Below are 13,119 nucleotides of genomic sequence, written 5' to 3'. Positions count from 1 at the left end.
TGATAAGCAGACAAAAGAAGAGTCACTGGGGAAATGGGGAGTGTAACGACCTATTATAAGGTTGTTATGGAGAATGAATGTAATCGATTTCAGCACTTAAAGGTGCAGACTTAAGTTTTGTGGGCGTGAATCATTTCAGCCTGCACACATTTTCCCTCCCAACTAGCAGCAGCAGCAGCAAAGACAAAATCAATGTTGCATGCATCAAGTAAAGCAAATAAAGCCTCTTATGATGTTCATTTCTTGAGTGAATTTGAAGCAGTGGATTTGTGCACACTTGCAACAACGTGTCCTTTATGAGGGGAAAAAAGTGGGTGGTGGCAAGAGACCAACAGCTGCCTGAGGTCACCTCTCTCTGCTTTTGTTTACTAGTCTTGCCCACTTTTTAGCAAATGACCGAATAGTCCATTTTCAGTTCCACCAATCCTTCAAGGACTCTAATTGCGTGGGGTGAACTAGTTTGCTGGTGCTTTAAAAATACTTGGCCTAAGAAGGCCTGCTCAGTTACTGTTAATTGTTTTTCATACAACTACTTTCTGAAGGCTACTCATGACTTCACTACTGTGCTAGCATAGGTCAGTGACCTGATGCATACATATAAATTTACGCCATGTCACCGTCGGAAGCGAACTCAACAACTTGTATGTTGTGGATGGAAGCAGAAAAAGCACAAAGACGGACAGATTAGACCTGGTCGATCAGAAACTTTTATTCTTGTCGATCAAGCTTCCAAATGAGTCCATTTGACAATTTTATACCAAAACAAAAATGGGACACAAAACGCATTCCAATTCAAATTCACAGGTCAATTAAGATATTGAACAATAAATCACTTTGACACGCAGCAACGTCGCTATTGCCTTGAAAAGTATGATCTGTTCCTGATCTTTTTTTTTTTTTTAATTAATCATTTTCACTTTTACACAGCACTCTCTAGTGAACATACCTGAAACTGCAACGTAAACATAAAACAACATCCCGTGAGACACTCACACTCCAAGAAAGACAGCAAAAAAAAATAGTTGGGCTAGCTTTACTTGGCATTGCACTTCAGCAATCAGATGGGGAAACACTGGGGGGGAGTAATGGCGGAGACTGCAGGTCGGCCTGCAGGAGGCGCTACTCACCATCGCATAATCATCCATCAAAATCAGGGCTTCCGATTTTTAATAACAGTTCCTCCGAGGTTTTAGTTGTTTTAAGAATTGTATCTCGATGCAGGCCTTAAGCAAGTTCCCCGTCCCTGATCTAGGGCGATTGTTGTACATTGAGTGTAAACATGTTACGCCACCAACAGGTCTCAGTAAGCGTCTTACACACAAACTGAAAATCGGGCTTAATTTGAGCATTTTTGCTCTTTATAGCTCAAAGTCGTCAATGGCCCAATTGTCAGCTGTCTCGGACGGATTATCTTGCGGTGTCGGGTGTAAGTGCCTCGGGTGAAAGAGTGATTTATCATACCTTATCTGGAAAGCGGTTGTCGGGCCGACAAGGGTAGTAGCCTGTTCATTATTCACGACTGCAGATCCAACCCGACAGACATCTGGTTTGGGGAAGGTAAACTCGGAATTATCGCTGGAGATATGCTCGTGTGTGGTGTGTTGGTCATCTGGAGTACACCACGCACGATAAAAGCCGTCAGCACACACTTGCCCATTTTGTCCTCGTCGTGTATTGGCTAGCTCAAATTTGGTTAAAAAAAATAATAAATCGGTACGTGTGCTTTACCTGGCACGCTTCTCATTCGGGAGAAAGTTAAACAATTTTCTTTCATTGACCGAGGAACTCCCTTTGTTCCCTGAATGCCTCACACGGTTGTGAAGACAGGAAGTAGGTTAGCACTTCTAGGAAATTCACAGAGGTAGGTTCGCATAACTTGGATTGTCGGCAGAGATCAGGGAACAACTCATGAGTCTTCAGCTTTACCCTTGCCATCCTTTTGGCCTCCACCCCCCCCCGCCCAGAGAAGTAGGTCGTCTACATTTGGAAGGTCTGCACACATGCACACGCATGACGAATAAATAGATTGGCACATGGAAGAAAAAAAAAGGTCTAAAAGCATCCTTCGGATGTTGTTCTTTGTGGTCATACAGCTTGGAAAAAAAAAAAAAAAAAAAGCCGGGAAGCTCATTAGTAGAGGAAAATGTCATTCATAACAGAATTAGATCATCTGGACTGGAAACTGGCATAAAAATACAGTAAGACCAGGTTTAAAAAAAAAAAAGAACCAACCTTACTCCGACAGAACACTCTGATGACATTTCATCTCACAGACCGACGGGTGTCGATAAAACTAAAATGGCCTTGTTCATTGCCTGGTTGGTTGGAAAATAATCTTGTTGGACATGCACAAAAAAAAAATTAAGATGGGCCTCTAAAGACATGCAAGCATAATCACTGTTCGTCTAAAACTACATCCAAAACCGAAGCTTGTATAGCACCCACAAGAAGGCTGCTTCAATGTCTGAAGCATTTTTGGAATTGACCCGCTTTAACAGCTGTTTTTCCCCCTCGGATATTACAACACAAATTGACAACACCGCTTTCTACTTCCTGTTTTATTCACATACAAGTGGGCTGATATTGGACTGGCTGTTCCCCATCGACCCCGGGCCAGGTTTCTGCGCATCAGTCCTCCCCACCCCCCGCCCCCAAAAACAAGACTTTCCAGACAGTCCAATATTAAAACTCATCAACGCTTGTATCCTTAAGCTGCCGTCTTCAGACAATGAACCTCCCCTCCCACGATCTTTCTTATCCCACAGTCCCTAAAACGCATGTCCCGTGGTCTCCTGAGGGTAATAAAGCTCGAATATCCGTTTCCTCGTCTCCTCGTTATTGCAGGTCTTCTGAATCGGGGTTCGCGTGTCTTTATCTTCACCTCCTCTCCCGCCTTCCTCCCTACCCCCCCCCCCCTCCCCCGTGCTCAAAGTGTCGCGCTTAATCTCAGTTCTTCCGGTAACGGTTTTTGGGCTTCTCCCCGCAACCAGTGGCCTCGCAGGAGGACAGACCCGGCTGTTTGCCCGAGTTGATGCTGCTCAAGAGGGCAGGCAATTCATTGGTGATGGCCTTCTCAATCTTATCCAGCAGGCAGCCTCCGATGTAGGAGCACTGGGATGCCAAAGGTTTGAAGGTGGTTATCGTGTTGATGCCGAAGAAGTCACGGTACGCGTCGCGATTGGGGAGATCGAACTTGCTGACGTTGGTCTTGGCCAGGATGGATTTGAAGATGTAGAACTTGTCCGGATCGTCTACGATCTCCTTAAAGACGAGTTCCGGGTCGCTGAAGAAGCTCATCTTCTCCTTGAAGGTCTGGACATAGCGGTCCACCAGGAGGCCGTGGATGCGAACGCGGATGCCATGCTGGCGGATGAACGCGATCTTGTTCTCCATGCGGTTTTCAATCACTTGATTGAGATCCTCCAGCAGGGAGATCTCTTCCCGCTTGAAGAGTTCGCGACTGGTGTCCGGAGCGTAGTCATAGGGCCAGAACGAGCTGACGTAGACGCGGGGGGGCTCCGTCACGTTGATGAGCGGGGCCAAGCTCCAGAAAAGCGCTCCGTACACTCGCATCAGGTCCTGGGTGGCCAGATTGTCGGCTTTGTTCAGAATGATGCGAATTTGCGACTCGCGTCCCTTGAGTTGTCGGAAAAGCATCTCCAGCTCCAGACCGACATCCAGCTTGGTGGGATCGAAAACCACAAAGATCAGATCCGCCCGGTCGATGAACCACTGGCAGACATCATTGAAGGGGTATCCTGGACGGAAGACGACGTGATCATATTTGTTTTCTCATCCACACGCAACCAAATGTGACTTTACCTCTCTCCTGCTGCTTGCGGTTCTCGATGATTCCCGGCGTGTCCACAAAAGTAACGCGTTCCAGCAGCTTGTGTGGCATCTCGATCCCAATCAACTTTTCCAGGAAGTTTTGTCCAAATTTCTCCAGCGGGGAGAAGGACCGAGAGCTGTCCGCTGCCATCACGATGCCCTCCACCGAGCGGATCTTTTCGCCGTGCATGATGACGGTGAACTCAGAGGTAGTGGGCTCAGCTCCTGACAAGTCGGGATGGATTCCAACAATGAATACAACTTGTATCGCACGACTCATCAAATGATTTATTGATGAAATTGTGGCAACCTGTGTAGAGCTGGTACGGGCTGTCATTCAAGCCCAGGAGATAATTAATCATGGAGGACTTTCCTACACTCCACGGTCCCAGGAACAGAACCATGGGCTTGGATGTGATTTCTCCATCTGTGGAACAAGGACAAAGAAAGATGTTGCTTCCGCCCGTTGATACCCGTCTTGTAGCACAGAGGTCCCTAAAAGCTGAGAAGACCGCTTCGTGGGGGGGGAGTAGTGGGGTGTTGACCTTTGCTAATTTTATATTATATATTACGAGCATTTGTGGATTTATTTTTATGACGCTTTCTCTGTGGGTGTATTTTTATTTTTTTTTTCCAGAAATGCGTGGTAGGCCAGATCCACAGTAGGCTCCCCACCGCCGATCCAGACTAAACAGGGGTCAAATACAAGGCAGGCAAAGACAAAAGGATTCAAGGCTAAGAAGCAGTTTTAAAAGCATGAACAAAAAGCATCATTAAATGCTGCCCTATGGTGTCCAAAAAAAGCAGTAACTCAGGAGCACAAACCTAAAATGCAAAAAGCGCCTTTCTTATGAGTGTGGTGTGTGTGTGTGTGGGTGTGTGTGTGTGTGTGGAAGGCCACAATTAAGTTCGGCTGCTTTAGCACATTTGCATTTGACTCAATGAATTCAGCCAAAAATGAGAGAGACTATTTTACCCATTCGTACTTTGCTCAAGCCAGAAATGCGCATGCAACCCCCCCCCACCCACTCCTCAAACATTTTACACCATCACAATAAATATTTTCTTTTCTTATATACAACATTACGCACACCGGCTGCCCAAGTTGGCGGGAGCCTGTGTCCCTAATGTTGTGGCCGGTGATGTCAAGGCAAACGAGAGGGGTGGGCCAGGAAGGGGGCTGAGCACTTGAAGCAGTGCCATGCACAGGTAAGCCCCGGCCGCACCCACCTGTGGCTGTGTCCCCCAGGGTTCGTCCAGGGTAGGCTGTTAGGTGGAGGGAGGGGGAGCGAGGAGAGTGAGGAGAGCACGGTGAGGGAGGAAGAGTATGAATGGGTGGGAGATCCTAGCTGGAATCTTGCTTTTCATACTTTGAACTATATGGAAAGGTACTTTAAAAAAATGGATTTTGAGGCTTTGGTGCAAAATTTCAAAACAGAGCAAAAGAAAATCATTTAAAAAGAGGCTTTTTAAATGTATTTTTGTAAGTACAATGAAGGGAATGAAATGGACTAAAAGATGCACTTAAATCAAATGCGAATGGAACACTATTGGCAGTCTCGATAAAACTGGAGTGGGTAACATGTCTCACTTTATGACAATTATGATTCATATCTCATGAGCATTGATTCCTTAGTACCTCTTAGCTTTTATTCGTTTTAGTTTAGCACAGTTGACCAAACCGAATACTGTATATGGCCCACGTGCTGCAGATTTCCCAACCCAGAACAAGAACAAATGCACAATAATCAAAAGATATAAATGTGCTCCAAACTAAGCAGTTGCTATAGCAACCCCACCCAAACAGACCAGCATGATACAACACAAACAAACAAAACAAAACGAGATGAAGGTGCTAAAGGCCTTTGGCGTTACCTGAGATCTCGTGCTGCCTCAGCTCGTTGTACTTGTAGGCTTGCTCCATGGGCTTGATGGAGGAGTGGTAGATCTTGCGCAACCTCTGCACAGCCGCTGGAGGAGCAAGACACAATTTATGCATTTGAAGACGACAACAGCGCAGCACAATCACATGGAACAGTCTGTTGAAACGCTAATCACCTACAAGTTGGAGTTGACATGGAACCATGAAATCTTTCAAACTGAGCAGCTATGACTCACTAGCTTAATGGGTGCCACTGTTTTTGTTAGCAACAGAGCTCACCAGTTTATTTCATCATGCTTCTAGTGAAGGGAGGCCAACATTTGAGACATTTATGAGACATATACAACGATCCCAGCTCAATGAAAAGAAACAACAACAGCGCCATCTGCCGGATGTGCTGTGTTTGTCCGGGCTCTCAAATTGTCACCTGCATAGTCTGCTGCTTTTTCCTCGGTGGCAAATCGAAGCGTCTCCTCGATGTGAGACGTGTCTCTGAGGACGGACGTGAAGTCGTGCTCTTCTTCTGTCAAACGGAGAAAACACAATCATGTACAATTGTGTTCCACAAAGGACAAGGTTTGGGCACTAAAACTAAGCCACACTTCATTGACATGTTTGGATTTCTTCACAAAATGTTTTGTTGCCTTTCCATTACTTTAGCTATTGAATGCCTGTTTTTTTTTTTAGAAGAGCAATAGTTGAATGATTTATTCATTTCAAACTGCTTGCAAGCATAGGGAGTACATGCAAACTCCTCGCAGGAAGGCCGCAGCCAGATTGGAATCTTGGACCAGCAAACTTCCGATCCACCACGCTGCCCCGATGTTGTCCAACCGAATCCCAAATTGCATAATCTGTGCAAGAGATGCCATTTATGTACAATTTGTACGACGGAACCTAAACAAATTTCATACAAGTGAGAGTGAGAAAAATCCGTGGTGTCACGAAGCTCTCAGATGACTTCGCTCACAGCTGTTATTACGCTCTGCTCTTAATTTAGAACACAACCTCCTGAAAATAAACAGACATTTGTTTGGCATCACAATGGGCTTTACAGCAAAGATAAGCGAGTGCCATGATGTGCACTCATCTGCCTTTTCTCAGCCGCCAATCACACACTTAGCAGACTATGGTGGTGGGAGGTCGTGGGGGTTTGGGGGGGGGTGTACAAGTAGAGCCCCTAATAGAGTTGTGAAGGCATTTTCACGATATTTCCGGCACGTTTGTTAAAGATGATACAGTGGCAGCTGCGGCTCGGAGAACACGCGCAATAAATAACCCAAATAGTGCTGTTGCCACGTAAACACTCTCGGGACACTTCATGAACTACGAGCTCTGCTCGACAATGTAATCGAGGGGTGGCCAAGGTGTGTTGGAGGAGGGTAACATCTAAAACAGGCTCTCGTGGACCGGATTTGCATGGGCACCCCTGATCCAATATAGACAATAATTGACAAATTGCGCTACGCGGGCTCTCTCTAGTGGTGCACGAAGCAATCACTGGATTAAATATCATTTTAATCAATTAATTAAACCGAAATGATACACTACAATCGAAAAAGATGTCTTTTGCAATGATGTTACTTAAATTTTAGTGAGTACATTTTTTATTCAACTATTATGTTACTTAATTGAATAATTATTAAGTTTATTTTCATATACTTATGAGCAGTATTATTGTTTAAACTATGCATAGTGCTATTTTAGCATATGATAATATATATTGTATATACTGATAAGAAATAAAAATGATCTAATTTTTATGAATACTAAGGCCTACTTTTTATTCTCATTTTGAAGCCGGTCTTTATTGTGGCATTTGGAGAGTTAAAGATGAGAAAGAAAAAAAAAAAGTGACTATCCGGCAATAGCAAAACACGCAGAAGGTCCAAATCCAAACATAGATGATCGCTAAAGACAATGGCAGCTTTTAGGTGCGGCATTTGGGTGGTCGAGGGAGGACGGACGGGGGCACCACTGATTCTCCCTAAGTCAAGCTGCTAAAAATAAGACCGGCTAATGTTTCCCCTCATACAACGTGAGAACAAGCGAGACAAGCGAGAGACACGAGAGCGGGACCAGAGTAAAAGCAAAAAAGCAAAGTACGCTTGTGTCGCTTGGTTGGTTCAGTGCAAATGTAACAAACAGCAGGCAGGTGGAAGCTTGGGGCAACATTTTATCGTATCCTACCTTATCATATTGCACCATATCGGATATCATTTTCCATATCGTATTATATGATACATCATTTTCGGGTATCATATAGTATTGCAATATCATATTTTACGAGAATGTCGTGTTAGTCTCATTTAGTTCTAAATGATATCATATTGTATTGTATCACGTTGCATCATATTCTGACATATATTGTACTTGTACGCAAACTGTAGCAGCAAATCGTTAACGACTGCATAGCATAACGCAGTGCTCACGCCAAAGCCCCCCCCCCCCCAAGGCACACTTGAATGTCTTTTCACGCGGACCTCCTGAGTGGGCCTCAACTGGCGGGTGCGAACGTGTTAACACTTTCCAATCTAGTCCATCGACGAACATGACGGCGGCCTTGTTGCTCGCCAACGGCGGGCCTTGCATCAGCGGGCAAAATCAAGCCCGCAGGCGCCAGTGGAGTTGAACTCTCGACATTTGGGGCCCGGCCGGGAGCACGTGTTGTCGCTGAGGCCGTTGCCACACGACCGCGCAGCCGTTTGGGGAAAACATTCGAGCAGAATGCTCGAGCTGGAGTCATGTCGCAACTTTAGACGCTTGCCGTCATGTTACGCAGACGTGTTCAACATAACGTGTTATGACATCATTCAGTCTTCGTATTTGGACGCATTTGGACCCAACTGAAGTTAGGTAAAAGTGTTAGATGCTCCACAACTTTTCGGACGGAGCCGAGGCCGATAATAGAGGCAGGATAATATCTTCCTATGCAGCGGATCAGCGGATGGCTACGCTAACCCGTATAGCAGCCTTTCAACTCAAAGCCTCCGTGATCAGGTTGCACTTCTGCACAAGCGAAGGTAAATTCAATTAGCATGACCACCGCGAGCAACTGGCAGCTTTGCACTGGACGACAGAATTTTTTTTAAAGCTTGAAGATGAACAAAAGTCAAGATGCAGAAAGCATTCCCACTCATGAAGGAGTCAGCACATGCACGTGGCGAACAGATCACCGAACATAAAAAACGTCAGAAGCGCCATCACGTCAACTTCACCCAAGTATGCCGCTTATCAGCTTCATTCACGTTAAATCATCAATAAACAATTCCATATTTGAACATTTTCCAACCCAAGTAGTTACTTGAAAGTGGCTCTGGATTGTCTGAGATGAGATCAGTGATGGGTATCTTAAATATTGGAGGTTGCCGCAAGCACACATTTTCTCAGCAGATAAAAATGTGATTTTCAAAATGAGCATAATAGTCCTGCCACTCATTCCAAATCCGCGAAAAAATGAAGTTACCTCATATCAGCAGAAAAGCGCAACTAAGACGTGTCTGCCATCTAGTGGTGATTGCTGATATCACAACTTAAAAGTACAGTCGACCCTGGTGCATATCACTCACCGAAACTTTTTCAGAAAGTGATAAGTAGATTTCCTTGGTTGTTGAATTTGGTGGACTCGTCCTCCAGAAACTCAACAATTTGCATAAATTAAAAAAAAAAGAGATATGTCCTAAACATTGCAAACGTCTACGCTCCAAATGTTTTTTTTTTTAGAGGGATATGGTATGGCAGGCGGTGTATGGGCGCTTTGTGCTCACAACACACACGCGTCTCGGTGAGGAGAGGCCCCTGTTCCGCCGGTGACAGGTGGTCCCGCTTGTGGAGCTGGTACTCCCCATCGGTCAGAAATAGCCCCACAGTGGGTCAAAAGGCGGACACACACTGGAGGAGGTGGAGGGGAGGGGGCGGCTTCCTATTTTAAGTTCTGGTGTACAACTAGGAGACATCCACTCAACATTAATTTTACTTCTACTTCCATGTCCACAAAAAAAAAGTAAATACTTTCTCTCCAAGCGACCCCTATGGAGCACTTTTTTGACACACACAAAGAAACAAAAATCTAATCTGACGTCAGAGGACGCCACGAGTGTCCTTGGGAGCGAGGCGTCTTATTTTTTTATTTTTGCTCGCGCGCGTCTTGTCTTGTCGCTCAACACTGTCAGCGAAGGAGCTGATAATTAACGCTTTTTTGGGGGGGGTGACAACGCCAATTGCAGTGCTCGCTTGAATGAGTGTGTGAGCTTTGCCTTTGGCTAGCTTGACTTTAATAACAATGTATTGAGCGGCTCCACAAGAGGGCGCCAAAATTCTGTCCAAAAAAAAAAAAGTCTTGCTTTTGATTAGTTGTGTACTGTATTTATTTTCAGAAGTCATGTAAAAACGGCAAGCAAATATTTAAATATGAAATTAATGCTAGGAAGGCATTTGGGTGGGGGTGGGGGGGATAAAGGAAAACTAGCAACATTTTCTGAAAAAAATAAATAAATCTTGACCTCTATTTACTCGAGTGTGCTCCATTAATCTGGGATCTGGAGTATCAACTCCACAATTGTTTTTTTCCCTTTTCGTGTGCGATATGAGTTAATTTACCGGTAAACGAGGAATAAGGGTTAATTGTCAAGATTGCTATTTGATGTTAAACTCTGTCAAGCACTTTGTTAGAGCTGCAGCTGTTGTGAAATGCGCTATACAAATAAAGTTGTATTGGATTGTATTAGAATGAAGAAAAAATGCAACAGCAAAGTCATGAGTTATTTTCATGACTGAATAACTAACTATACAAGAAAAAAAATGAATGAAAGAAGCCACGTTACAATACAGTCTTATGCTAGCTATGCTATGCTATGCTAGCCCATCTACAGCGTTTTGACTTGCTAAGACAGCGGATTTTAGTAAAATTAAGTGCTTTGGTTTGATGTTTAGTTTGACAGTAAACTTCACCAAACAGCTTGACGACTTTTTTTTTTTTTTATGAATTGTTTACTATCTAACAAACATCTGTTTGTTGCTATAGCAGCTAAAATAATTGTTTTTGTGATGGCGACTCAAGACAAGGCGCGAGGAGGAAACCCTCTCAGCCCACAAGGGTCATCGTGGGGATTGTCCCACTCATGCCGCGTTCCACGAGAAGGCGGGGGGGGGGGATCACATGGAGGCTCAGCACCTTTCATTTTCCACTTGAGGCCCCCCCCCCCAAAGTAGACAACAATTTTCCAACAGAGGTTATGTAACAGTGTCAGCCTTGCTAATCAAATCGACAGGATGATCTTGCGAACGCAACAAGGAGAAAAGAAAAGACATCTAAGGGATCAGTCGCATTTCCACGACATCTTAAAGGTCAATCTTGTTGGAACGGAAAAGTTGCCCGAGTAACGGATGTTTACCATCAACACGTCAGGCTTTTGACAGCAGGAGCCGTTCATCATTTGCGTACAATGTTCCCACATCTGCTAGTCAATGCTCATTACAATTAGCTGGTCTATGGAAATTTTCATCAAATATTAGCATTGAGTACGTGGATGTCATATAGACGAAATTAGTTGGCTGAAAAGTTTTGCGTTTCGATATACAACGTTTGAATCTCTCGTTTTCCAGTTAACTTCAACCGACTTGAAGCAAGCACACTGGGCTTCTTATTTGAAATCTTCTTTGGACTTTTCCATAGTGATGTTATCCGATAGCCTTGAATCCTTTTCCCAACGCTAAGGCATCGGTATACGCAAGCGACATGAATGGAGGAGTAAGGTTCGAGACACCTGTATGGCACTGCGGCCGAGTGCAGCCCGTGTCGCCCCTCCTGCCTGGAGAATGCATGTCCCTACAAGGCCAGCGGCTGGGAATAAATTGTGATTGTGACAGTGCAGAGTGACAGCAGCTGTGCAGCGTTTCTAAAGGCGAGCAGTGAGTAGGCCGGGAGGGGAGGAGGAACTATAGTGGACTACAGTGTTGGGTTTCAGGAGGCCTTCCAATCTTAGACACCTGACTGCCGCCTGGAATAAAAAGGCCCTGGCGACGGGCTGCTCGGGAGCTCAACGCCATCCCAAGGACGGGCAAGGGTGACACGCAAGGGTACGGCTTGAGGGCAGGCTGTGGGTGTGAGTTTTACATGCGGTCGGGAACACATGGAAGACATTGCCCCCCCCCCCCAAAGCTATCATGACGAGTGGGGAGAGGAGGGGCGCGGAAGTCTCGTGAAATAAACGCGACCCACATGAGAAAATGTAATTAAAGACGGACTTGGCCGGCGAGTTGCCACAATGGAAGTTTCTAGATGGAACGTGCACACACCGTCAACCGCATTGCAGTCACATGACATGAAGAAGTTTGTTGACGTCTGTCGGTCTTACCTGCCGTGGCCTGCAAAAGGAGCAGGGAGACGAAGCAGCAGACGGAGACGATGCGACCCTTCATGGTGGCGGCCAGGAGACCTCTCATAGTCCCGCACGCACTATATATACCAGGCAGGGAAGGTTAAAGGGCAGGCGGGCAGAAGGGGCGGAGCCTGCAGACTGGCAGCAGCTGAGTGTGTGTGTGTGTATTGTTGTAGGTGTCACTGCATGCCCAAAAGGGAGCCTGTACTGTATGTGCACTAGACAGACTTATTATAGGTTGGGATTTTTTTTTTTTTATTTAATAGAGTTAGTTGGGTTTTTTTTCATTTTGACTTTAGTTTTTAAATTTCAGTTCGTTTTTACAGCAGGTTTGTTCGTTTTAATGATTTTCTAAAATGAGTCGAGTTTTTATTAGTTTTTTTGTTTTAGTTTGTTTTAATAGATGGAGTATTTGTCAAGGGAAAGATTACAACAAAAAAGGTCACCAAAATGATATAATAAAATAAATACAATGCTCAAACGATTGTTTGACCGTCCTTATTCTATATAGATGTACAGCAATAACGAAATAAATATGTTTCTGACAATAAGATGAAGTTTTACAAGTATGTTTTCATTTTACAAAAACTTGATTTGATTTATGACAAAACTGAGTTGAATTTAACTTGTAATTTACAAGAATTACCATTTCACAAATTATTGCAACTATTTTAGGGATTACTTTGACTTTTACAATAAAGTGCAAGAATTAAAATGCAATTTTTAGGTTTAATTAGAGCAGATCTTTTGCACAAAATCGTAAAAAGATATTTTGCACGTGCGTAATGTAAGCAGTCAGAAAACGATGCACTTCAAGAATACGGCAAGGCGCACAAGTTGTAAAAAAAACAAAAACAAAGTACAAAGTTTATTATTCTGTCTTTACAAAGGCACAAGCCTCTATTTTCTGCCAAAACGTTTCTTCTCTTACAAAAACAAAACAGCTTTTTTGATGACAATGAACGAGGGCGAAAGGACAAAAAAAAAAAACTAAAACAATCATAAAAACAAGACGGCATATGAGAG

General features: G+C 44.3%; 1 protein-coding gene across 2 annotated transcripts; it reads right to left on the bottom strand.

Annotated features, from left to right (window-relative positions):
* Nucleotides 1–2,926: 2,926 nt before the first annotated feature.
* On the bottom strand, nt 2,927–12,175 carry srlb (sarcalumenin b). Of its 2 annotated transcripts, XM_088317052.1 has the most exons (7): nt 12,070–12,175; nt 6,141–6,236; nt 5,707–5,802; nt 5,062–5,097; nt 4,142–4,258; nt 3,823–4,056; nt 2,927–3,758 (listed from the first exon to the last, which is right to left on the bottom strand). In XM_088317052.1, the coding sequence occupies exons 1-7, from the start codon at nt 12,155–12,157 to the stop codon at nt 2,947–2,949; spliced, it is 1,479 nt and encodes a 492-aa protein (XP_088173178.1). In that variant the 5' UTR covers nt 12,158–12,175; the 3' UTR covers nt 2,927–2,946. The 2 variants fall into 2 exon arrangements, with proteins under 2 accessions (XP_088173178.1, XP_088173177.1); XM_088317051.1 differs by lacking the exon at nt 5,062–5,097 and having other exon boundaries at nt 12,070–12,157.
* Between the last annotated feature and the right edge of the window lie 944 nt (nt 12,176–13,119).

The sequence above is a fragment of the Idiotropiscis lumnitzeri genome, chromosome 15 (assembly GCF_059441095.1).
Source record: "Idiotropiscis lumnitzeri isolate Australia: NSW breed Sydney's pygmy pipehorse chromosome 15, RoL_Ilum_1.0, whole genome shotgun sequence".
Classification (NCBI taxonomy): Eukaryota; Metazoa; Chordata; class Actinopteri; order Syngnathiformes; family Syngnathidae; genus Idiotropiscis; species Idiotropiscis lumnitzeri.
Note: the sequence above shows the minus strand (reverse complement) of the source record. Positions and strands in the feature narration are given on the sequence as shown.